Here is a 25,553-nt window from a genome sequence, read left to right on the forward strand (position 1 = left end):
GTATGCCGATGCAATCGCCTCCTTTAGCCAGCGAGCAATTGTAGCCTTAGAAACCTTGTTCCCTCTATTTGGTCCACTCCATAAGACAAATAGATGATCAGAGACCCAAAACTCATTTGTAACCTGCAAGTATCGCAGCAGTATCCGCTTCACATCAAGGCACCGCAGGTCACCACCAGGTGTGCTCGCAATGTCCTCTGGAGAGAAAGCAGGAAGTTCAAAGATTGACTGACATGAAAGGAAGAAACAACCTTTGGTAAGAACGACGGTAGTCTTAAGGGAGACCCCTGAATCAGAAAAACAGAGAAAGGGCTCCCTACAAGACAACGCTTGGAACTCTGACACCCTCCTGGCGGAGCAGATAGAAACGAGAAAAACTGCCTTAAGAGTTAGATTCTTAAGCGTGACCTGTTGGAGGGGTTCAAAGGGTGCCTCACAAAGGACCCGAAGCACCAAGTTAAGGCTCCATGAAGGACAAGTAGGTCGGACCGGCGGATTCAAATGCTTGGCCCCCTTGAGGAACCGAACATTATCCAGATGAGCTGCCACAGAGTAACCATCGATAGTGCCTAAGAGGGACCCAAGAGTGGAGACCTGTACCTGTAAAGAGTTGAAAGACAGCCCTTGGAAAGGCCATTCTGGAGAAAAGAGAGGACGGGAGACTGGAGCATTGCGTGCCGACACTCCGGACTCAGCACACACAGTCTCAAAAACTCTCCAAACCCGGATGTAAGCGAGAGAGGTAGAGGGCTTACAGGCACGCAACAGAGTGGCTATAACCTCCTCTTTATATCCCTTCTTTCTTAGTCGCCACCGTTGAAAAGTCAGACCCGCTAGTCAGAAGCGATACGCCTGATCGAAAAATACTGGACCCTGTCGGAGAAGGCATGGCAGATGGCCGAGACGAAGAGGACCGTCCGTCCTGAGGTTCACCAGATCTGCGAACCATGGCTTGCGGGGCCACTCAAGTGCCACGAGAATGACGGGTCCCCGATGTTCTATTCTTCTGAGTACTTTTCCCACCAGAGGCTAAGGAGGGAAGACGTACAGGAGAACGTTATGAGGCCAGGGAAGAACCAAGACATCCATTCCTTCTGAGCAGTGCTCCCTTCTGCGGCTGAAGGATCTGGGAGCTTTTGTATTGTTCAAAGTAGCCATCAGGTCTAAGTGGGGAGAAGAAACCCACCTGCGGACAATCAACTCCATTGCTCCGTCCGACAACTCCCACTCTCCAGGGTCCAGTCGCTGCCAACTGAGGAAATCGCTTGAACATTTTCCTTCCCCGCAATGTGGGAAGCTGCTAAGCAATCCAGGTGATGCTCCGCCCAGGCGAACAGCTTGCTGGCCTCCAGAGCCACCAGGTGACTTTCTGGTGCCCCCCTGCCAATTGATATAGGCTACTGTGGTGGCATTGTCCGAGAGTACCCGCACAGTCTTGCAACGGATCAGAGGAAGAAAAACTTTGAGTGCCAGACGGACAGCTCTGACCTGCAGCAGGATTGGGCAGGGGACCAGTATCCCTGCGTAGACTGAGTTTGATACACAGCTACCCAGCCGAGCGGCTGGCATCCATCGTAACAATGATCCAGTGAGGAGTCTGTAGGGGCATCCCCTTCAGGTGAGTGAGCGAGAGCCACCACTTCATATCGGCGATGGTAGAGAGAAGGAGGGTCGCCCGAAACTGCTCCGACACCGGCTTCCAGCGGGAGAGCATAAGAACATGCCATACTGGGTCAGACCAAGGGTCCTTCAAGCCCAGCATCCTGTTTCCAACAGTGGCCAATCCAGGCCATAAGAACCTGGCAAGTACCCATAAACTAAGTCTATTCCATGTTACCGTTGCTAGTAATAGTAGTGGTTATTATCTAAGCCAACTTAATTAATAGCAGGTAATGGACTTCTCCTCCAAGAACTTATCCAATCCTTTTTTAAACACAGCTATACTAACTGCACTAACCACATCTTCTGGCATCAAATTCCAGAGTTTAATTGTGCGTTGAGTGAAAAAGAACTTTCTCCAATTAATTTTAAATGTACTACTTGCTAGCTTAATGGAATGCCCCCTAGTCCTTCTATTATTCGAAAGTGTAAATAACAGAGTCACATCTACTCGTTCAAGACCTCTCATGATCTTAAAGACCTCTATCATATCCCCCCTCAGCCGTCTGTTCTCCAAGCTGAACAGCCCTAACCTCTTCAGCCTTTCCTCATAGGGGAGCTGTTCCATCCCCTTTATCATTTTGGTTGCGCTTCTCTGTACCTTCTCCATCGCAACTATATCTTTTTTGAGATGCGGCGACCAGAATTGTACACAGTATTCAAGGTGCGGCCTCACCATGGAGCGATATAGAGGAATTATGACATATTCCGTTCTATTAACCATTCCCTTCCTAATAATTCCTAACATTCTGTTTGCTTTTTTGACTGCTGCAGCACACTGAGCCGACGATTTTAAAGTATTATCCACTATGACACCTTTTTCCTGGGTGGTAGCTCCTAATATGGAACCTAACATCGTGTAACTACAGCAAGGGTTATTTTTCCCTATGTGTAACATCTTGCACTTGTCCACATTAAATTTCATCTGCCATTTGGATGCCCAACCTTCCAGTCTTGCAAGGTCCTCCTGTAATGTATCACAGTCTGCTTGTGATTTAACTACTCTGAATAATTTTGTATCATCCGCAAATTTGATAACCTCACTTGTTGTATTCCTTTCCAGATCATTTATATATATATATATATATATAATGAAAAGCACCGATCCAAGTACAGATCCCTGAGGCACTCTACTGTTTACCCTTTTCCACTGAGAAAACTGACCATTTAATCCTACTCTCTGTTTCCTGTTTTTTAACCAGTTTGTAATCCACGAAATGAAATCACTTCCTATCCCATGACTTTTTAGTTTTCGTAGAAGCCTCTCATGAGGGATTTTATCAAACGCCTTCTGAAAATCCAAATACACAACATCTACAGCTTCACCTTTATCCACATGTTTATTAACCCCTTCAAAAAAATGAAGCAGATTGTCAGGCAAGATTTCCCTTGGGTAAATCCATGTTGACTGTGTACGATTTTGATCTTGAGAATAGTTTCCACTATTTTTCCCAGCACTGAAGTCAGGCTCACTGGTCTATAGTTACCCGGATTGCCCCTGGAGCCTTTTTTTAATATTGGGGTTACATTGGCCACCCTCCAGTCTTCAGGTACAATGGATGATTTTAATGATAGGTTACAAATTTTAACTAATAGATCAGAAATTTCGAGTTCCTTCAGTACCCTAGGATGCATACCATCCGGTCCAGGTGATTTGCTACTCTTTAGTTTGTCAATCTGGTCTCCTACATCTTCCAGGTTCACAGTGATTTCGTTCAGTTCGTTTGACTCATCACCCCCTGGAAACCATCTCCGGAACTGGTGTCTCCCCAACATCCTCATTAGTAAACACGGAGGCAAAGAATTCATTTAGTCTTTCTGCAATGGCCTTATCTTCCCTAATAGCCCCCTTAACCCCTCGGTCATCTAATGGCCCAACCAACTCCCTCACAGGTTTCTTGCTTTGGATATATTTTAAAAAGTTTTTATTATGAGTTTTTGCCTCTATGGCCAACTTCATTTCAAATTCTCTCTTCACCTGTCTCATCAATGTTTTACACTTAACAACAATGCTTATGTTTTATCCTATTTTCTTCAGATGGATCCTTCTTCCAATTTTTGAAGGATTTTTTTTTGGCTAAAATAGCCTCTTTCACCTCACCTTTTAACCATAACGGTAATCGTTTTGCCTTCCTTCCACCTTTCTTAATGCGTGGAATACATATGGACTGCACCTCTAGGATTGTATTTTTAAACAATGTCCAAGCCTGTTGAACACTTTTAACCTTTTCAGCTGCACCTTTCAGTTTTCTTCTGACTATTTTCCTCATTTTATCAAAGTTTCTCTTTTGAAAATTTAGTGTTAGAGCTGCAGATTTACTTATTGTCCCCCTTCCAGTTATTAGTTTAAATTTGATCATGTTATGATCACTGTTGCCAAGTGGCCCCACTACCGTTACCTCTCTCACCAAATCCTGCGTTCCACTAAGAATTAAATCTAAAATAGCTCCCTCTCTTGTTGGTTCTTGAACTAATTGCTCCATGAAGCAATCATTTATTATATCCAGGAACTTTATGTCTCTAGCAAGGGAGGATAGGAAGGCCAAGACTGTCGACCGCCAACCTGCAGAGAGTTGCTGACTTGGCTCAGATGAGCCAATCGTCCAGGTAAGGATGGACCAGGATTCCTTCCCGCCAGAAAGCAGCTGCCACCATGACCTTGGTAAAGGTGCGTGGTGTGGTGGCGAGGCCGAACGGGAGCACCCGGAACTGGAAGTGTTGTGCCAGAACATTGAACTGGAGATACTTCTGATGGTCGCGGTGTATCGGGATGTGCAGGTAAGCCTCCGTTAAGTCGAGGGAAGCCAGATATTCGCTCGAGCGAACCACCACTTTCACCGCCCTCAGGGTCTCCATTCGAAAATGGGGAACCTTGAGAGCTCGGTTGACTGGCTTGAAATCCAGGATTGGACGGAACAAACCATCTTTTTTGGGAACTACGAAATAGATGGCATACTGGCCGGACCCTTGTTCCTCCACCGGGACTGGAACTATGGCACCGAGCTCTTGAGGCCTGCCAAGAGTCTGGTCGACCGCTGGCCACTTTCGGCTTCTGCAGGGAGAGATTATGTGAAGATCCAGTAGGTCCCGAGCAAATTCGAATGCATAACCTTTCTCTATCACCTCTAGGACCCACTGATCTGTTGTAATCTTGACCCATTCCTCAAGAAACAGGGACAGCCGTCCACCTAAGTTTGGAACGGAGGAATGGGCTGGCTGCAGCTCATTGTGGAGAGGACTTTGTGGTCAAGTGCTGTGGGTTGGCATCCTGGAAGGGACGGCAGCCACGAAAGGAATGAGACCAGGACTGGCATCTGGAGGAGGTACCACTAGGAAAGGATCCCCACACTCTGCTATTATATAGACGCTGACCTCTAAAGCGAGAGCGCGAAGGGAAAAAAAAGAGATTTAGCCTGCTTCAGGCGGTCCTTCGGCAGCTTATAAACCTTGTTCTCTCCCAAGGATTTAATAAGCTGTTCAAGGTCCTCACCAAAAAGCAACTTACCCTTGAAGGGGAGCGTGCCCAACCGACTTGGAGGAGGAAATCGCAGCCCAATTGCAGAGCTAGAGGAGACATCTGGATGACACTGCAGAAGCCATAGCCCTGGCCTGCACTCGTAGCAAATCGTAAAGGGCATCAGCCTCATTTGCCACTGCCGCCTCTAGCCTTTCTGCCTGCTCCTCCTCTGCAGACAGGAGGTCCTGGGTGCTGAGCAATTGTTGAACCCACCTGAGGCTTGCGCGCTGCATGAGACTGCTGCAGATTGTCACCCGGACTCCTAAGGCCAGGACCTCAAAGATGCGCTTAAGATAAAGCTCGAGCTTGCGGTCCTGAACATTCTTCAAAGCCGTGGTTCCCACCACCGGGATGGTAGTGTGTTTGGTAACAGCGGAGACAGAGGAATCCACTTTGGGAAATTTAAGCATCTCTAAGTAGTCATCAGGGAAGGGATAGAGCTTGTCCATTGTCCTACCTACTCGAAGCCCCACCTTGGGAGACTCTCATTCCCGAAGGAGCAGCAACTTGTGCATAGGATGGAACAGGAATGTACATGGAGGAGCCCTAAGTCCCGCCAGGACCAGGTCCACGTTAGCTGGCACAGAGGCTGTAATCGTATCCTCAGGTGGCACCTCAATCCCCAGCTCCTGCAAAATAAAGGGAATGAGTGGGTCCAGCTCTTCCCCTTAAAACAAACGGAGCACTCGCGGGTTGTCACCCTCGAGTGGAGGACCTGGGAGCGGCAAATCAGGATCTTGAATGGCTGAAAAGGGGTCCGTGGGGGGGGGGGGGGGGGGGAAGGGACCCTCGGCACCACCCTGATGGAACCCTGCCCATCTGGCACGGCAGGAGGCTGCAGAGTGGGTATCCAAGGAATTTTAGCAAGGGGGGGTGACCTGGAGGGAGGTCATCCTCTTCCTGCAGGCTAACCAGATAAGATTTGTGCATTAAAAGCACAAAATCTGTAGAAAACAGAGGCCTAGACTTCCCGGGAAGCAGGGGGGGGGGGGGGGGGGAGAGGGAGGGTCAAGGATCTCCTCTGGGGGATGCACTGGACTTAAGCAGGGGGAGAAATATGCGAATCAGGCTCCCCTCCTTCCTGCAGCCCCGAGTCAGAAGAGAAACTGGCTCCCAAAATGCCCGCCGTTCCCGCGGTTTTCCGTCTCTGGTTCAAGGCAGCCAGAGAGGGGAAGTGACTGGACCACCAGCTTGATCTTGCCAAACTTTGAGAGAAAATCCCCACAGGGAAATGGAAAACTAAGGAAGAAAGGGAACAGCAGGTTCAGCTGCCTGCATCTGCTGGAGAAGACAAATACTGAAGGGATGCAGGGTAGGCTCTGTCCTGATATAGGATACCCTTTCAGTTTTTGTCTGTCTCCATCTGCTGGACAGGAGGCTCTGTCTGGACTGATTTGGGTACGTACAGGGAACAAGCAGCTACCATAATCCCCTTCTGAAGGCCACATTATTTCTAAATGAATTTTATCATCCATTGAGTCCAAGTTTAAGCACTAAGTGGCAACAATATGTGGTGTTGTTAATATGATGTGAACTTTTCATTATAACTTTTTAAAGGCAAAGCAATTCTACAGTAATGGGCTTTAATATGAGGATGAAGGGAAGTAGTTTTAGGAACATCAGAAGAAAGCATCTCTTTACAAAAGCAGCAGAGAAGTCATAGAAGAGCATTGTGATGCAGTTAGTGAAGACAAAAGCAGTACACATGGATCAAGCACAGAAGACCCACAGCAATGGGGACCTAGTAAACACATTTCATATAAAAGTATGATTTGGGATATTTGTACAAATTACGTAGACAGTTACTGAGGTGCTTTTGTTTACCAAAAGCAAACCTTTGCACTATTTAAGTCTGAAAGCCATCTAAGTATACAATGGAAACACATGGCATTGACACTGTAGAGGCCAGTTAGGTAATAAAGTTTTGAGGACGTGGGCACTTAGAAATGTTAGCACAGCATTTTATATTTACTTCCTGGACTTCTGATTAAGGCTGTCTGCTCATCAGGCAACTGAATCCTGGGATCAGGGAAAAATACTTTGTAGTGACTCTCAATATGACTGTATGGTGAAGGAACCAAATAATAATGACAGAAACATAGGAAAAGCAGGAGGGAGAATGGGGAAATGCTGCAAAGTCATCTATATAAGTTATTCCAGCCCGCCTCTCTCTCTAAAATTTATATTATGTACTAACCACGGCGTAAGAATGACATGCTGGCGGGATTCCCACCCCACCAGTAAGAAACCTGTAATCGGAGTGCAGGAGTGACACACTGGTGGAGTTCCCACCCCCTGACAGCAAGCAACAGCTCGGAATTGCAGCAGAGGAATTTATTTGTTTAAAATTATTACCTGCCCTTCCTGCTTTCAGGGCAGGGTACAAGAAAACACATATATTACACACATATTACATAAGAATCAAACAAAATCAGACACCGACAGCACTGATAGACCCAACTGCTGTCAATATAAATGACTTTATAGTGCTCAGATGAAAAATGCCTTTTGAAATATATGAGTTTTAAAAGCTGGTTCTGCTATTGTTCTGATCTCTTTTGGGAGGGAGTTCCATAAAAAGGGCCAGCAACAGAGAAGGCATGTTCCCTAGTCTCTTCAAAATGGACTGTCTGAAGAGAGGGAGTATATAGAAGGACTGGTAGGGTTCCTACTACCTGGCAGCAAGAGGCGGCCCTGTACAACGGTGGGCCTGAAGCTGACCTGTTGACAGGCTTCCAGCACCCAGACGGCAGGAAGAAAACCCAAAGCCAGCAAGAAGGGCCAGTCAATGGGTTGAATTGGGAAGGGAAGAGGAGTGAGTGATAGAGAGGAGAATGAATGGGAGACGGAAAGGATGTATAACAGAGGGAAGGGAAGAGAGTAGTGGGAAGGAGGGGGGTGAGTGACAGAGGGAAAGGGGTAAGAAGGAAGGAGGGGGCTTGTGATAGATGCAAGGGAGTGAGAGGGAAGGATGGGTGAGTGACAGATGGGGAAGGCGAGGAGGGAAGGGGTGAATGAGAGGGAAGTAGAAGAGAGGGTAAAAGAGTATGGATGTATATGAGAGAGAGAGGGGATAAAGTTAGTGTGTTCCCCCCCCCCCTCCCCTTTCAACCACTAATACACTACAATCTCAGGGTGACCAGAAATCAAAAGTTGGCCACTGTTGGAAACAGGATGCTGGGCTTGATGGACCCTTGGTCTGACCCAGTATGGCATGTTCTTATGGGTATGGAGAGGGGGATATTGTTTTCTTATTAGTTATAATAATTGGGTGTTTGCTATGTCTACTGTTTTGAAATATTTCATTGATTTTTGGTAATGTAACTTATCCTTATTTTTCTTAATTATATGTTCTATTCTTCATTTGTTTTAAAATATATTTATTAGAATTGTTTACTGTTATGATTGATTTTATATTTCTTGATTTTGTTTTATGAGGAATAGGATATTTCTGTTTTTGAATTATTTCACTATGTAGGGTGACCAAGCAAATCATCTAGGCTGGAGAAGAAAACCAAACTGACTTCAACCTCTCTCTAATGTAGTGGATATAATGTAGTGGATCATGTTTGTGTTAAGAAGACATTTTTTCTTCTCCTCTCCTTGTTTGTAAGGTCCCATTGATTAAAAAGTATGGAAGCTGGGGTTATCTTTGGCCAGTGTATTGTGCATGTGTTAACTCTGGAGACTAAACTAACAAACCACCAGTATGTTTTGTTTTTGTTTGTTTTTTTTTTTAGTTTGGCCGTTTTCTTCCTTTTTAGGTTTTCAGTTCAGTTGGAACGAGAGCTGGAATTTGGAGCTATAAGTCTTCATTTGTATATACTTAGGGATTTTTCCCTATTTTATATCCCCTCTCAATTTCTAGTCCAATCATTGCTCCAACAGTCCTCAGCTGGGGCCGTGCAGCAGAGATTCTTCCAGAGCCCTGAATTCATGGGCCCTAAATCTGTCCACTAGATGTTGCTGTTGCCCAATGACTGAAACTCCCCTTTCCCTAGGCCCTTGAACTCTGCATATGCAGCACCTCCTACTGGAGTGCAAAACATAGAAACATATAGAAACACAGAAATGACGGCAGAAAAAAACCAAACAGACCATCCAGTCTGCCCAGCAAGCTCCCACACTTATATTCCCATACTTATCTGTTTTACCGACCACCAAATTCAGGGCCCTTGTTGGTAACTGTTTGATTTGAATTTCCTGCCTCCCCCTGTCATTGACGCAGAGAGTAATGTTGGAATTGCATCAAAGATAAATCATAAGGCTTAATGGTTAACCGCCACATCAAGCAAGTTACCCTGATGCTTGTTTACCCAGACTGCACAGATCAATGCCTTGTTGGATGTTGTCTGAATGTAAATCACCTTGGCTCTTCTCTTCATTCCCATCCTTTAGCCTTTATGGATCCACAGTGTTTATTCCCATGCCCCTTTGAATTCCTTCACAGTTTTAGTCTTCACCACCACTTCCTCCGGAAGGGCATTCCAGGCATCCACTACCCTCTCCGTGAAGAAATACTTCCTGACATTGGTTCTAAGTCTTCCTCCCTGGAGTTTCAAATTGCAAGCCCTAGTTCTGACTTTTTTCCAATGGAAAAGGTTTGTTGTTGAAAGGTTTTAATGATCCATGGTCAAGATTCTGAAAGTCTGTATCGTATCACCCCTGCTCCTCCTCTCCAGGGTATACATATTTAGGTTCTTCAATCACTCCTCATAAGTCATTTTATGTAGACCCTCCACCTTTTTGGTCAACCTTCTCTGGACCGCCTCCATCCTGTCTCTGTCCCTTTGGAGATACAGTCTCCAGAACTGAACACAGTACTCCAGATGCGGCCTCACCAAGGCCCTGTACAAGGGGATCATCACTTCCTTTCTCTTACTAGAAATTCCTCTCTGTATGCAGCCTAGAATTCTTTTGGCTTTAGCTATCTCCCTGTCACATTGTTTACTCGATTTCAGATCGTTAGACACTATCACCCCAAGGTCACTCTCCTGCTCCGTGCACATCAGCCCTTCACCCCCCATCAAATACAGTTCTTTCGCATTTCCACACCCCATATGCATGACTCTGCACTTCTTGGCATTGAATCTCAGCTGCCATATCTTCAACTACTCTTCCAGCTTCCTTAAATCCCGTCTCATTCTCTCCACTCCTTCTGGCATATCCACTCTGTTTCAGATCTTAGTATTGTCCGCAAAAAGACATACCTTACCTTCTATCCCATCCACAATGTCGCTTAAAAAGATATTGAACAGGACTGGTCCCAACACCAATCCTTGCAGCACTCCACTTAACACTGCTCTCTCTTCAGAGTAAGTTCCACACATTGTCTTCTGTCCGTCAACCAGTTTGCAATCTAGGCCACCACCTTGGCACTCACTCCTAAGCTTCTCATTTTATTCACAAGCCTCCTGTGCGGGACCATATCAAAAGCTTTGCTGAAATCCAAGTAGATGACATCTAGGGCTCTTCCTCGAGCCAATTCCCTAGTCACCCAATCAAAAATGTCAATCAGATTTGTCTGACAGGACCTTCCCCTGGTGAATCCATTCTGCCTCTGGTCCAGCAATTCTTCTGACTGTAGATAGTTCACTATTCTTTCTTTCAGCAATGACTCCATTACGTTTCCACCACTGAGGTGAGGCTAACTGGCCTGTAGTTTCCAGCCTCCTCTCTGCTCCCACTCTTGTGAAGCGAGACCACCACCGCTCTTCTTCAGTTACTCGGCACCACTCCTGTTTCTAGGGATCTATTGAACAGGTCACACAGTGGACCCGCCAGCACATCTCTGAGCTCCATCAGTATCCTGGGATGAACCACATCAGGCCCCATGGCTTTGTCCACTTTAAGTTTTCCTCGCTCTTCCCATAGGTTCTCTTCTCTAAACTGAGTTTCTTCACTCCCCTCCAGTTTCTTGTTTACTAGCGATGGTCCTTCTCCAGGGTCCTCTTTAATGAATACCGAACTGAAGTATTCATTTAATATTTCTGCCATTTCTTCATCTCTCTCCAGACATTGGTCCTTTTCCCCTTTCAAGACCTGACCCAGGAAATCATTAACATAAGATGAAACCTGAATGCAGCAGAATACAAATAAATTACTCTCCTAATTTGTAATATTTTGTTTGAAATTTTATTGCTCTGTTAATACTAAGATTTTATTATATATTATGTTGCGTTTTAAGTTTGATTTTAATCTCATGCTTTAATTTTATTACGTATGTGCCTTTGTAACTCGCCCCAAACTTCTGAGGGTACGGGATATAAATACTTTTTAAATAAATAATGCAATTTCAGCTTTAGCAGCATTTACAGCACTTTAACACCACAGTACGCTGCCTTAACTCTGGACAGTGTACATAGTACAATAGTGGACTGCCTACCTTTGCAGTACACTTCCCAGTCCTTCTGGTTTGGGTCAAAATAGATTTACAGGAGCTGCCTTTCCTGGAGACATGGAGGCCTCATGAACCCAGCTGGGATTACACTTTTATTCTGTTCCAGTTGGTCCCACCCTCTGGACTCTCCCCTGCCCCACAGGGTCCTGCTCACAGAGCTCTCTCCCTCTGTGGGATTTAAATTGGACCAGGTACCTAGCCTGGTCCTGCATACAGAAAAAGGAGGAAAACAGGGTCAACCCCATCCCACACCGCATATGAATCTGGCTTGTAGTGGTTTCCAGTTTAGTTTTTTGTCTGCATATTCCTATTTATACTTTAAGGCCTTTTTATTTTTATTTGGTGAGAGTCTGTCTGTTCTGCATTTGTGATGGAGATAAAATGCCTTGTACCTTTTGGGTTAAAGGTTTTGCTGATTTTTGGCAGAAGCTGGGATCCATAATTGAAGGGTGATCTCCAAGAGGACCCTTCCCACTGGCCCTCATTGCAATCGATAACTTGTAATGTGGCCCCTGCACAAAAATGTTTGCCTACCCCTGATCTATATTGATTTGGGGATGGAAGGGAAGGGGACTATGGATGAAAAACAATCAAATGTTAGGGAAGAAAAGACTAAAGAGGGAAGAGAAGGACTGAAACCAAGAGTGCAAGGGAGGGACAGGAAGATGAAAATGAGAAAAAGTGATGGAGCAAGGCCAGGTTGCAGAAAGGAGGACAACAAGAAGCAACAAGAACAGAAGAGAAAGAAATTAAATTAAGATTAGAAATCATGTTGGGGAAGCATAAAAATGGTTTAAAAAAAAAAGGAGGTCCATATTCAGAGGCAACTGTGGAGCACAGAATTTGTGCAGAATTCCCTTTTTCTGCGCAGAATTTAAAGTGTGGCCAGTAACACCCAGCGGGCCATAAGTGAAGCCCATCCCACTCACAGCCAAGGAGCAGGAGACTTGGCAAGCCGTGAGTAGAGTCCATCGCGCTCGTGGCCATGGAGCAGAAGACTCTGTGGGACACAACTGGAGCCCATATTGCTTGCAGCCAAGTAGCAGCAATAGCCAGTGGGCTGCATGTTCAGCCTATCCCACTCGTGCCTAGAGAGCAGGAGACTTGGCGGGCCACAAGCGGAATCCATCCCATTCACGGCCAAGGAGCAGTGAAGACAAGAAAGCCACAGGAGAAGCCTATCTTGCCTGCGGCTAAAGACAGCATGGTGAAGATTCAGAATGTCAGCACACGAGAGGGGTGCGTGTTTGTATGTGAGTAAGAGATTTGGAGCCTGGAGAGGGGGATTTTGTGTTTGTGTGTGTGATAGTGCATGTTCGTGTGAGAGAGAGAAGGGGAGCCCATATGCAGGAGTCACTTGTGAGAGTATGTAGGTGTGTGTGCAAGAGAGAGAGGGAACCTGTGTGTGTGTGTGTGTGTGTGTGTGTGTGTGGTTTGTATGTGAGAGGGAGAAATGGACCCTGTGTGAGGAGGTGTGCGCGCATATGAGAGAGGAAGCCTATGTGAGAGGTTTTGTGTGTGCGCATAAGAGAGAGATGGACCCTGTGTGAGGGTGTGTGCTTGTGCTAGAGAGAGAGAGGGAACTTGTATGAGTGTGCATGTATGAGAGGACAAAGGGACCCTGTGTGAGGGTGTATGTATGAGAGAACAGAGGGAGCCTGTATGAAGGGGTGTGTATGTGCAAGAGAGAAAAGGAGCCTGTGTAAGGGTATGTGGGTGTGCGTGTGCAAAGACAGAGGGAGCCTATATGAAGGGGTATATATGTGCGAGAAAGAGAGAGGGAGCTTGTGTGAGGGCGTGTGCCTGTGTGAGGGTGGAACAGAGGAAGCCTGTGAGATGGGGTGTATGACAGATGGGTCAAACTCTGGGAGTGAAGGGCTGGGGGTGGAGATAGTGGAAGGGGTTGAGCCTGGAGGAGGAGAAGAGAAGTAATTGAGAGCTGAGGAGTTAGAGCCTGAGAGGGCAGAGTTAAAGGGGTCTGGCCAGGGGAGTAGGGAAAGATGGTGGAAGGGACACTCCTACAGTACTTTTCTCAGGAATTCTGCTCAAAATATTTAAAACTCTGCATCTTTGAGTAATAACTTTTCTGTATTACATTTTAATTACTCAAAGACTGTGATGCATATTGTGTTATTTTGCAGAATTTAAAACTTTTGTGCGCCGAATTCCCCCAGGAGTAAATGTGGCTAAGTATCTCATTGTTTCCCCTCTTTCTGTAATGTGAAAGAATCAAGTGTAATGCCTTATTGTTTACAACCTTTTCTCAAGATAAAGAGTAAAGATAAAGATAATGTATATTATTGTATAGACCGTTATTTTGTGTATATATATATAAAATAGTAACCCAGTTGTTAGACAATATTCTACTTTTTATAGTGCCTATTAAATCCTAATACCAACAAATGCTCCCTTCGGAGCGGGGTAAAAGCACAATAATTGTTTAACAAATACCTCTTTTATTAAATCTTATTGAGTGTATAAGTTGCAATTGTTACTTATTATGTTCTTTTGTTGTTTTCCATCAGGTACTGTTCCTTTTTTCTCCTCTTCCTGTTTTTCCCTCTCTTCTCTCGCCCCTTTTCTCTTCCTATCTGCTCCTTCTCCCCCCACCCTGGTTTTTTTTTAATTTCCTCCTTCAGTTATATTGTAAACCGGCATGATGTACCCACAAATGTCGATATATAAAAGCTAATAAATAAACAATAAAGCTAATAAAAGCTAATAAATAAACATCCCAAGTTCTTTAGTGCATGCCAACACAACTCATTCCTTATTCTTCTCCTAAAGACAGTATCTGAGTAAGACAAGCTATTTTATGAAGCTAGTCAAAATGATTTTGTGGCTGAAATTTTTTTTTCTTTTTTTACTGTCAAGTTCTCTTACCCATAATCCTGTTGATGCGCTGCAGGATAAGGTATAGTCATAACAGTCTTGCAACAACAAGTCAAGTTTTGCTGAAAAATAGATATGTCTGCATCTATGTAAGAATAAATTATTTTTGTTTGTAATCAATACTGCGGGCACTCCTTTGATCGCACAGATGGAACACAGAATGTTGACACCGTAAGTGCAAGCCAACACAAAATATTAGACTACTGCATTTCTAACTCCCATTCTACTGCAGTGTGGCTCTTGTTATCGTGCAGCTTGCATCGAGATGAGAGTCAGAAAATCAGAGCCAAGGAAATTTTATTGACATTCTACAATAGGCTAGCAAAATTACAAATGTCCAGAACGCGATAGGGTTTAGCAGTCTGTATAATGTGCTCAAATGTTTCAATAAGTCACTTGGCAGCTCTTTTACTTTATCTAAAATGTTAAGTTACTTTACCCATTACAACATGATGATCTTATAGCTGTGATTTACTACAACAAACACAAATTTAGTCAAACAATAAATATCCTTATTAATGCCCCTTTACAATCAACTAATGGGAGCTTTTACCTTTCTGATGTGATTCTTTTCTTTAAGCTAAGCTCCAGATCATCCTTAAAGGGGGATTTCATTAAAGTTTTCAAGAGTTTAATGCAGACATCTGGTAAACTCTTCATGACTTGCACATCTGCTACATTGAAGCCAATGCTGGATGGATTACACACTGTTGTCACTGTGAGCTCAATCAAGTTTGCATTCAGTAAATCTTTCTCAAGCAGCTGTAAAAAAAAAATAAAATAAAAATAAACAAATAAATATAAAATTGGTTAGAAGGAAAAAGAGGTCAAAATAGCTTGAGGCTGTTTACAACATTTTTCAGGTACGTCCCTGCCCTAAAGATACAATCTAAGTGGGTACCTGAGGCAACAGGTGATATTCAAGGTTACAAAGAACATCAGTGGGAGAAGCAAGATTTGAATCATTGCTCCCTGGTTTGCAGTCCACTGCTCTAACCAGGAGACAGAAGCAGCTTCCCTCTCTGAAGCTGTGACTTGGCATGCCTTATACTGATTTTCGATTTTTAGAAAAGAAACAGATCGTAATACACTGCTTCATTTCCATAGTTGCCGCCCTCTGAAGTTGAAGCAGAATATACCGGTGGGACAATTTCTGAGACTGAGAAAGCTGTGTTTTTCAACAGCTGAGTATATGATTAGATCACAAGAAATGTTCCAGAGGTTTATTGATAGGGAGTACCCCAAGAAGGTCCTTAAACAATTGTGGAAGAGAGGCCATTGGGCCAATCGTGGCTTGTTGGATCCCCAGGGATCCAGAGCACAATCAAAGTTGGTTTGTGTGCCACCTTTTACCCCGGACATCTGGTTGGTACGGAAGAGTATTTTAAAACATTGGGGGGGGGGGGGGGGGTCTTAAAGTTACATCCGTCGTTTCAAGATTTTCCAATGTCTGCTTTTGCTAGGGCTCCAAGTTTCAGAGACCATTTGGTTCATTCTGGAATGTCCATGGACTCAGCACTAGTACTACAAAGGGGTCATTTTCCTTGTGGGAAGTGTAGTGTGTGTCCATTATCTTTTAATGGGGAGAAGGTGTAATTGTCTAATAAATGCCCTTTCACTTTACGATCCTATACCACTTGTGATTATTGTGGGGTGATCTACCTGATTTGATGTCCCTACGGTTTGTGTTATATTGGTAAGATGTCTCATAAATTGAAGATTTGCATCCAAGAGCATATTATCTGCATTCGACGAAATAGACAGGAAGCCCCATTGGTTGGGCATTGGGAGGCGGTGGGCCATTCGATTGAAGATCTAACTTTTGTGGCTTTAGAACAACTTTTTCCTTGCATAGGGGGGGGGGGGGGGGGAGTTGATTTTGATAGAAGATTGCTGTTTAAAGAACAGCAATATATTTTCCAATGGCAGGTCTTAATAAGGGCATAGAGTAGAATGCCTCATTATAGATTATGTTTAGGGCACATCATAATCTAGGCACAGACCTTAGTTCCAGTAGGGCTACAGTAGGGGGCTGATACTATGTTGTGGGGATTATGAGCTTCGCTCCTGATGGCTGATAGAGCATGTCAGGGGTTAACTCTATCAACACATCATACTTCCCTTTTCTCGGGCCTACACTGAAGGCAGCAGAATTGTGTAAGCTTTAGCCTGCCACTAGCTGAGACAGGAAATCCATCTGACAAGCTGCTTGCACCAGACATGCCTGCACCAGGAATAGAGCTCAAACTGTAGCAGTCCGAAACTGCTCTTTGCCTACTTCCTCTTACACTTAGCTAGTTTAACACATCTTAAACTGCTTCAATGTCCAGTTTATGACCTTTCCCCTCCCGGCCTGCCAGCTTACGCGTAGTCAGCATAGGGCCAGGAAGGACATTTATGGTATGACGCTGTAACAGCCAATGATGTATTTGCAAAGGGCCAATGATGTTATGACAAATCTGCATGCTATGCTATGTTATGGAATTATGTACAATAAAAGGAGCCCCGGGGAAGGAGGAGGGGAGGTGACCTTCCCGGGGACACGCTTCACCACGAATCCTGCCTGATGTGTCTTCATTGCTGCAACACTATGTAAAGAATGTATTGAGGATTTTTAGTTTATAAGTTGGTAAATTATAACATTTCTTTTTAATAATTAAGAACAATTACTGGTAAAGAAAATTTCTTTAGGGCTTTCTAGTATCTTTAACATCTATAGATAGATTGAAATAAGGGAGTGCTGTTATGTATGAAAAAGTGAAAAACATTTATGCTAGTGTGCATCTGTGAAACATTCTTGGGGGAGGGGCTAAAGGGTATTTAACGGGAGTACGCTCACGTGCATACAAGGTAGACTTATGGCGGTGTGCTTGGGAGTTTTGATGTGTGTAAGTGCTGCTTGGTGTTTACAGGGTGGGGGGCTCCTATGATTATTCTATGGGTTGACTGTTTATATGTATGTTTTTAGATTAAGTAAGTTGTTCCCCTGATGCAGGCAGCTGTATGTTGCCGAAATGCTGCAGCATCGTGCATAGCTGGATAACATTACCACGGTGGAGGACGGCTGGAAAGATCATCTCCATAGTGGAGAAGAGCGCGAGTGCACCCTTTAAGCTTATCTATTCCCCCAAGTGCTCAAAAGTGAATACTGGGAACACAAAAAGGATATTATGGAAAAAGGATACTTTTTCCATAATATCACCATGATCAGGACGCTCTGGAAGTTGGCCTTTTACAAGAGAGGAAAGGGAAAGTGTTTCCTTTAAGTCCATTTATTCCTCCAACAAGCGTGATTATGGCGTTAAAAATGGACTCTTGAAATTCAAGGACAGAGTTGTTGATATAGACTGATATGATAAATTCGGGAGTGGACTTCTTCCATGGGGTGATCAAGTGTTTCTGGACTCTTTGAAATTGATCAGCTTGAACAGACTTTTTCCGTGTGGGTTGTGAATTAGTAACATTAGAAGGGTTCTCTATTGGTACTATGGATAAGTGAGAATATTTGCACTTGTTGAACGCTATATATGCTGTTGTATAGTTTCATTATGTGTGATGCATTTTGTTGTCTCTAGGTTTGTGCATTATGTGCTATCTTTAGTTGTATGTTTGATTGTCTAGGGAATATTGGGAAAGATTTTGTGTTGTGGTTAACCCATCAGGGAAATGATATAACTCTTTTATATGAAATTTTATGAGTAATATAGAGAGTCTGGATTTTAGGAAGTGATGAATTAATAAACATGTTTTAGGTATTATTTGTGAGCCGAGAGTAAACACTATCTTTTTTGGTGTGCTGTTTGTTAAGGCCTTATATTGACACTTAACCTCAGAGCTGAAAGTTTATTGATGCGAAGGTGCTCAACATAAGAACATGCCATACTGGGTCAGACCAAGGGTCCATCAAGCCCAGCATCCTGTTTCCAACAGTGGCCAATCCAGGCCATAAGAACCTGGTAAGTACCCAAAACCTAAGTCTATCCCATGCTACTGATGCTAGTAATAGCAGTGGCTATTTTCTAAGTCAACTTGATTAATAGCAGGTAATGGACTTCTCTCCTTCAAGAACTTATCCAATCCTTTTTTAAACCCAGCTACACTACTGCACTAACCACATCCTCTGGCAACAAATTCCAGAGTTTAATTGTGCATTGAGTGAAAAAGAACTTTCTCAGATTAGTTTTAAATGTGCCACATGCTAATTTCATGGAGTGTCCCCTAGTCCTTCTATTATCCGAAAGAGTTAAGTAACTGATTCACATTTACCTGTTCTAGACCTCTCATGATTTTAAACACCTCTATCACATCCCTCCCCCCCCCTTCAGATGTCTCTTCTCCAAGCTGAACAGTCCTATCCTCTTTAGTCTTTCCTCATAGGGGAGCTGTTCCATCCCCTTTATAAATTTGGTCTCCCTTCTCTGTACCTTCTCCATGGCAACTATATCTTTTTTGAGATGTGGCGACCAGAATTGTACACAGTATTCAAGGTGCGGTCTCACCATGGAGCGTTACAGAGGCATTATGACATTTTCCGTTTTATTAACCATTCCCTTTCTAATAATTCTTGACATTGTTTGCTTTTTTGACTGCCGCAGCATACTGAACAGATGATTTCAATGTGTTATCCACTATGACACCTAGATCTCTTTCTTGGGTGGTAGCTCCTAATATGGAACCTAACATTGTGTAACTATAGCATGGGTTATTTTTCCCTATATGCATCACCTTGCACTTATCCACATTAAATTTCATCTGCCATTTGGATGCCCAATTTTCCAGTCTCACAGGTCTTCCTGCAATTTATCACAATCCGCTTGGGATTTAACTACTCTGAATAATTTTTCATCATCTGCAAATCTGATTACCTCACTCGTCGTAATCATTTCCAGATCATTTATAAATATATTGAAAAGCACTGGTCCCACTACAGATCCCATTTTAGATTTTGTCTCAAGAGGAGTGGAGTCAGATGATACAGGCCAATAGACACTCTTTGATGATGGGAACCAGTTGGTGAACTGACTTTCAAGAGTGCATTAAGGGAGTCCATGGTCTGAAGTTGGAACTGAGAAGGCTGTCACATAGGCTGCCCATAGCAAAAAGCAAAAGTGTCCTCCAAGCATGGGTGCTATGGGGGTCAAATGGCAGACTCTAGTAACTTCTTCCTTCCAGAGCTGTGCATTGAAGTAGATCTGTTCCTTGTCCTTTTGAGGGCCTCTCAATGCAGGATCTCCTCAGCTCTGTGCTCAACTGCTCAAAGCCCTCTTCTCAGCATGAGTTGGGTCTAATTATAGGCTTTGGTGCTCAAGCAGATGAGGATTCCTTTGGCAACTTCTTGCTTCCAGTGGTCAACGCTGCTCTGTTATCTGCTTTGATAGCTTTAACATCTATTTAGTGGAACTGAACATTTTTGCTTCAGCACAAAATGGGTTTGAAGCTTTTTCCTATGGGACCTGTTGGCCCTTAGCATCATCCTTTAACAGATATTGCAATTAGCAATATCATGGTCCTTGTGTGGCAGTCTAAGGGACATCTTCCATAGTCCAGGCATCTCTTGAAGCTGCTGACCAGCCCTACTTGCTATTGTTGAAAAAAATAATTGAGGCAAAAATCAAACTGAAAAATGACTGCCTTGAAGAACAAATGACCAGGAGATAGACAAAAAAAAAAAAAGGGCCACTGATTGCAAGGTCTGTCAGAGGCACAAAACAGTGAGTTTAACTCAGGGACAATGAAAAAAACCTTACAGATGTAAAAACATAACTGAAAATTAAAATGAAAGGAGGAAAATCAGTAAGGCATGCTAGAAAACTTGACCAAAAACTGGCAAAATTTGAGTGACTGTTCTTAGAAAATCAAACCTATTTGATGGAGACCAAAGAAAAAATGAGTTTGAGATAAGCTGCATGTGCATAGAAACTATTGTGCATGCCAGAGAAGTTAAAGAAATCTTGAAAGCTCTAGAAGAAGCTGTCCGGTTCAGAGCCATCATGATGACATCACCCACTTGTGTTATTGTCCTCAGGGAAAGCAAGTTGGCTTACCGAAAATGGGGTTCTCTATAGACAGTAGGATGAATTAGCCATGATGTGTCTCCCTCTAAGATAGGGAGGCTAGGAGCTGGAACTCAAGTGTGCAGCTAAAGCAATAACTGTTGTAAGGCTCCCCGATTAGCAGCGGCTACAGAAGTAAAAATAGCCTTGAACAATTCCATGATGTGGCTGGGGGGTTGTGTTTCTAGAAAAGGGATTGGAACAGACATCTTCCTCCAATAACAGAACAAAATCATTGCTTTGAGATCATCTGCCAAGCTCCACGGCAGAGCTACAGACCAAACTTCTTGAGCCTGTTCTAATCCCCCCGCTACCATTAATCCTATAGAGATGGAATCTGGAGCTACCAGTGCTGCAGGCTGCAAGACTTTCCCTGGTGTCACCAAAGCACCTAAGAACATAAGAAATTGCCATACTGGGTCAGACCAAGGATCCATCAACCCCAGCATCCTGTTTCCATCAGTGGACAAACCAGGCTACAAGTACTTGGCAAGTACCCAAACACTAAGAAGATCTCATGCTACTAATGCCAGTATTCCCTAAGTCAATTTGATTAATAGAGGTTAATGGATTCCTCCTCCAAGAACGTATCCAAACCTTTTTTAAACCCAGCTACACTAACTGCACTAACCACATCCTCTGGCAACAAATTCCAGAGTTTAACTGTACACGAAGTGAAAAAGAACTTTCTCTGATTAGTTTTAAATGTGCTACTTGCTAACTTCATGGACTACCCCCTAGTCCTTCTATTATCCAAAAGTGTAAATAATGATTTACATCTACCTGTTCTAGACCTCTCATGATTTTAAAGACCTCTATCATATCCCCCCCTCAGTCGTCTCTTCTCCAAGCTGAACAGTCCTAACCTTTTCAGCCTTTCCTTACAGGGGAGCTGTTCCATCCCCTTTCTCATTTTGGTCGCCCTTCTCTGTACCTTCTCCAGTGCAACTTATATTTTTTTTGAGATGAGGTGACCAGAACTGTACACAGTACTCAAAGTGCAAACTCACCATGGAATGATACAGAGGCATTATGACATTTTCTGTTTTATTCACCATTCCCTTCCTAATAATTCCTAACATTCTATTTGCTTTTTTGATTGCTGCAGTGTACACAACTGATTATTTCAGTGTATTATCCACTATGATGCCTAGATCTTTTTCCTGGGTGGTAGATCCCTTCTGTGTCACAGCAGGGTAGAAAAAGATGAGAGGGTGGCATCAGGATATTTTTTGCCAAAAATAAAGATGGAATCTATACTAAATTGAAGCTTCAGCCAGCCCTGCTTTATGGTCTTGCTTCAACGATTCTGATGGACGGCACCAATACATTACCACCACCAAAACTGATGGCACCATAATCATCTTCACTGATTGCATTGATGATGTTGGGCTTCTTCACAGAGTCAGCATAGACCACACTGAGATAGCGTCAAGGATTCATGGTCCGATGGTGTCGAGTGCAATGATTCTGGATACGTCAATGGTGCTCACTGTGCCAATGCTGGCTCCATTGATGATGCTCCCATTGCAGTAGGGCCTTCAGCCTGTGTTGCTGCATCAGGTTCCTGTGCCAAAGGAGCAGAGGAATCCCGGTGAAACTTGGAATGTTTATGGTACTCTGCGTCGGTAGAAGCTCAGCACTTTTTGGAGCTGCTCGACCCACAGCCTGATTGGGATGGCCGGAGAGCATAGCTCGACTTATCCCTTTGGGAGCTTGCAGAGAAGAGAAACTATCAGCCCTGGATCTCAGCCATCTTATAAACCCGGTTCTTTTGAGATCTTGTCAACATCCTTCCACAGTAACAGCAATTTCTGGAATTATTGCAGGGGCCCTAGGCATCAATAACAAAGATCATAAGCTTTTATAATGAACATCAATCATTGACGCTTCCAGTGCAGTAGAGCCTTTATTTTATTTTTTTTTTTAAGTTTTATGTTGTGTGTTACTTTTTCAATTTTGGCCTAGCACCATAAGCTTAATGATTAAAACAATTTCAGTTTTGGGCTAGATTGATAAGATTTAGGGGGAAAAGTCATTTTTGTTTCTTTCTTTATTGATATACCTGTCCTGAAAATTTGGTTGCTGTAGGTTGAATAGTTTGGAAGATACAGACAAAGCAAATACATTACTATTTTTTTTTTTTAAATGAAAATGTGCTAAAATATGGAGTAGGATAAACTGTTGCTTTATCTGTACATAGTAACGCCTGGTGAGTTTATGCTCAACAAGATGAAAATGAATATCATATTGTAGATTGGACTGTATGCATATTAAAATTTCTGCGCTCAACAGCAGCTGGTAGCTTGCTCCATAAACACAAGGTTATATCCAACTTTGAGAACTAAAATCAAGGAATGAGCACGATAATGTTTTTCAGCAATAGTGCTCTACTCTGTAGAACCCTAAACTATGATTTTTCCTTCCAGAGTTACATGAACAAAAGGAAACAGATTTTTTAAATTATTTCCTCTAAGATCTGTCTCCTCTCATCCCATTCCATCTAGATCTCAGACAGTAATCATGTATGGCCTACAGTCTCTTATTCAGCTTTTTCCTGTATAGCTCAACAAATTCAGGCTAAGTATTGCAAAAACTTCGAGTGAAGGAAAGCACTGGATGCATTTCTCTCAAGTTACTTCCAATGTTCCTCTTAGATCTCTAGCTTTTACAGTAACATAATTCAGCTCAAGCCTTATATAATGTGCTCAGAATGAATTCAACCCCACTCCTTGACTGTGTTAACTGGAGAAGCAAAAGAATGCATGAATAACTCAGACTAACTCCTCTGCTTGGTATTCAAAGTGTGCTATCCATAAATATTTACTGCAAAGTTTTCACTGTGTGTCACTCACCTTCCAGAAATCCTGTGGGCAGTTTTCCAAAATCATGCTCACAAACTCCATAATCCTGACTATAATAGTACATTTACTATAACTGTACTCTTCTCTTTCTTGAGGACTGGCCATGTAGCCTGTGGGTCCTGTGGTGAAGCATTGTTCTGCTGCAGTGATATCATATAAGCAAAGCTTCTGAAGGAAAAACTCACAAGTTCTGAGAAAAGACGACTGAGTTTCTGTACCTGAAATAAAACAGATTTCTTAGGTCAAGTATGCTTAGCAAATGCCCAAAGAACAATGAAAGCAAAGTTGCTTACTTTTAAAGGAAAATTGGTTCTTACCTGCTAATTTTCGTTCCTGTAGTACCATGGATCAGTTCAGACCCTGGGTTATGTCATCAATCCAGCAGAGGGAGGCAGAGAAAACATTCTAATGACTCTGACGTATACCCTGGAGCACCACCTGCAGTCAATCAGTATTGACCAGTATCAAAGCAGAAATTTAACTACTAACATATAACTAGCTATTTAAACAGGAGAACGAATTTCCAACTCACAAATCCTAAATGGAAGCAGAATCCCCCCAAAGAATCTTGGGAATAAACAAGAAAATATTAGAAAAATAGATAGCATGAAAGGCGGTTTAATCACCCAAACAGTGAACGAGCGGACTCTCCGAAAAGATAAAGGGTGGGCGTCTGGACTGATCCATGGTACTACAGGAACGAAAATTAGCAGGTAAGAACCAATTTTCCTTTCCCTGTACGCTACTGGATCAGTCCAGACCCTGGGATGTACCAGAGCTGATTCAATTAGGGTGGGACCCAGAGAGTCCCGCTCGAACACTCTCTCTGAAGGCTGCCGAACTTGGAGCGTGAACATCCAAGCGGTAATGACGAGCAAAAGTATGCAACCACTTCCAAGTCACTGCTTTACAAATCTCCTGCGGAGAAACTAACTGACATTCTGACATTCATAAATAAATAAATAAATTCTGCCCAAGAGGTAGCCTGTGACCTAGTAGAATGAGCTCTCAACCCTTCACGAAGGTCATGACGAGCTAGAAGATAAGCTGAACGAATTGTCTCTTTTAACCAATCAGCAATCGTAGCCTTCGAAACCTTATGACCTTTGCGAGGGCCACTCCACAAAACAAACAAATGATCAGACAATCGAAAATTGTTTGTAATTTCAAGATAACGCAACAGAGCTCGTCGTACATCCAATTTTTTAAGATCTCTAGAGGAAGGATCCAAACGATCTAAACACGGAAAAGCCAGAAGCTCTATGGACTGATTTAAATGGAAAGAAGATACTACCTTAGGTAAAAAAGATGGTACAGTCCGTAATGAAATTCCTGTATCAGAAATTCTAAGAAAAGGCTCTCTGCAAGACAAGGCCTGTAACTCTGAAATTCTACGAGCTGAAGAAATGGCCACAAGAAACACCACATTCAATGTGAGATCCTTCAAAGTCGCATGATTAAGGGGTTCAAAGGGAGCCCAACACAGAGCCCTAAGAACCAAATTCAAACTCCAAGCAGGACAAGGATTCCGAAATGCAGGATGTAGATGTTGCGCACCTTTGAGAAAACGCGCTACATCCGGATGCGCAGCCAAGAATAATCCCTGAACCTTACCACGAAAACATCCAAGGGCTGCCACTTGTACCCGTAAGGAACTACAGGACAAACCCTTGGCTAATCCATCTTGTAAAAAAGATAAAATATTGGATACAGAAGAGTGAACTGGATCTACTTGATGCTCATTACACCAAGATTCAAAAACCTTCCACACCCTTGCATAAGCCAAAGATGTAGAAGGTTTTCTAGAATGCAATAAAGTAGTCACTACAGCATCTGAATAACCTTTATTCTTTAACCGACGCCTCTCAAAAGCCATGCTGCTAGAGAGAAGCGTTAGACCTCTTCCAAACAAACCGGACCCTGAGACAGAAGGCACGGAAGATCTCGAAATCGAAGGAGACCGTCCAGTGCTAGTCTGACCAGGTCCGCGAACCACAGACGGCGTGGTCACTCCGGAGCCACTAAGACAACGTCGACTTGTTAAACTTCTATCCGACGCAGAACCTTGCCAATCAGAGGCCAGGGAGGGAATACATACAGAAGAACATCCCTTGGCCAAGGAAGTACCAGAGCATCTACTCCTTCCGCTCCTCTTTCCCTCCTGCGGC

The 25,553-nt window shown here is 43.5% G+C and overlaps 1 protein-coding gene across 2 annotated transcripts in view; it reads right to left on the reverse strand.

Moving 5' to 3' along the window:
- PRKDC (protein kinase, DNA-activated, catalytic subunit) overlaps positions 1-25,553 on the reverse strand; it is a 683,602-nt gene that overhangs the window by 373,890 nt on the left and 284,159 nt on the right. For both annotated transcript variants that reach the window (XM_029591248.1, XM_029591249.1), the window contains exons 32-33: positions 23,377-23,603; positions 15,022-15,230 (exon numbers count right to left, since the gene is read on the reverse strand). In XM_029591248.1, the coding sequence (XP_029447108.1) occupies positions 15,022-15,230; positions 23,377-23,603 (436 nt within the window). The remainder of the gene's footprint in view (positions 1-15,021; positions 15,231-23,376; positions 23,604-25,553) is intronic.

Source organism: Rhinatrema bivittatum, chromosome 2 (genome assembly GCF_901001135.1).
Source record: "Rhinatrema bivittatum chromosome 2, aRhiBiv1.1, whole genome shotgun sequence".
In the NCBI taxonomy this organism is placed as follows: Eukaryota; Metazoa; Chordata; class Amphibia; order Gymnophiona; family Rhinatrematidae; genus Rhinatrema; species Rhinatrema bivittatum.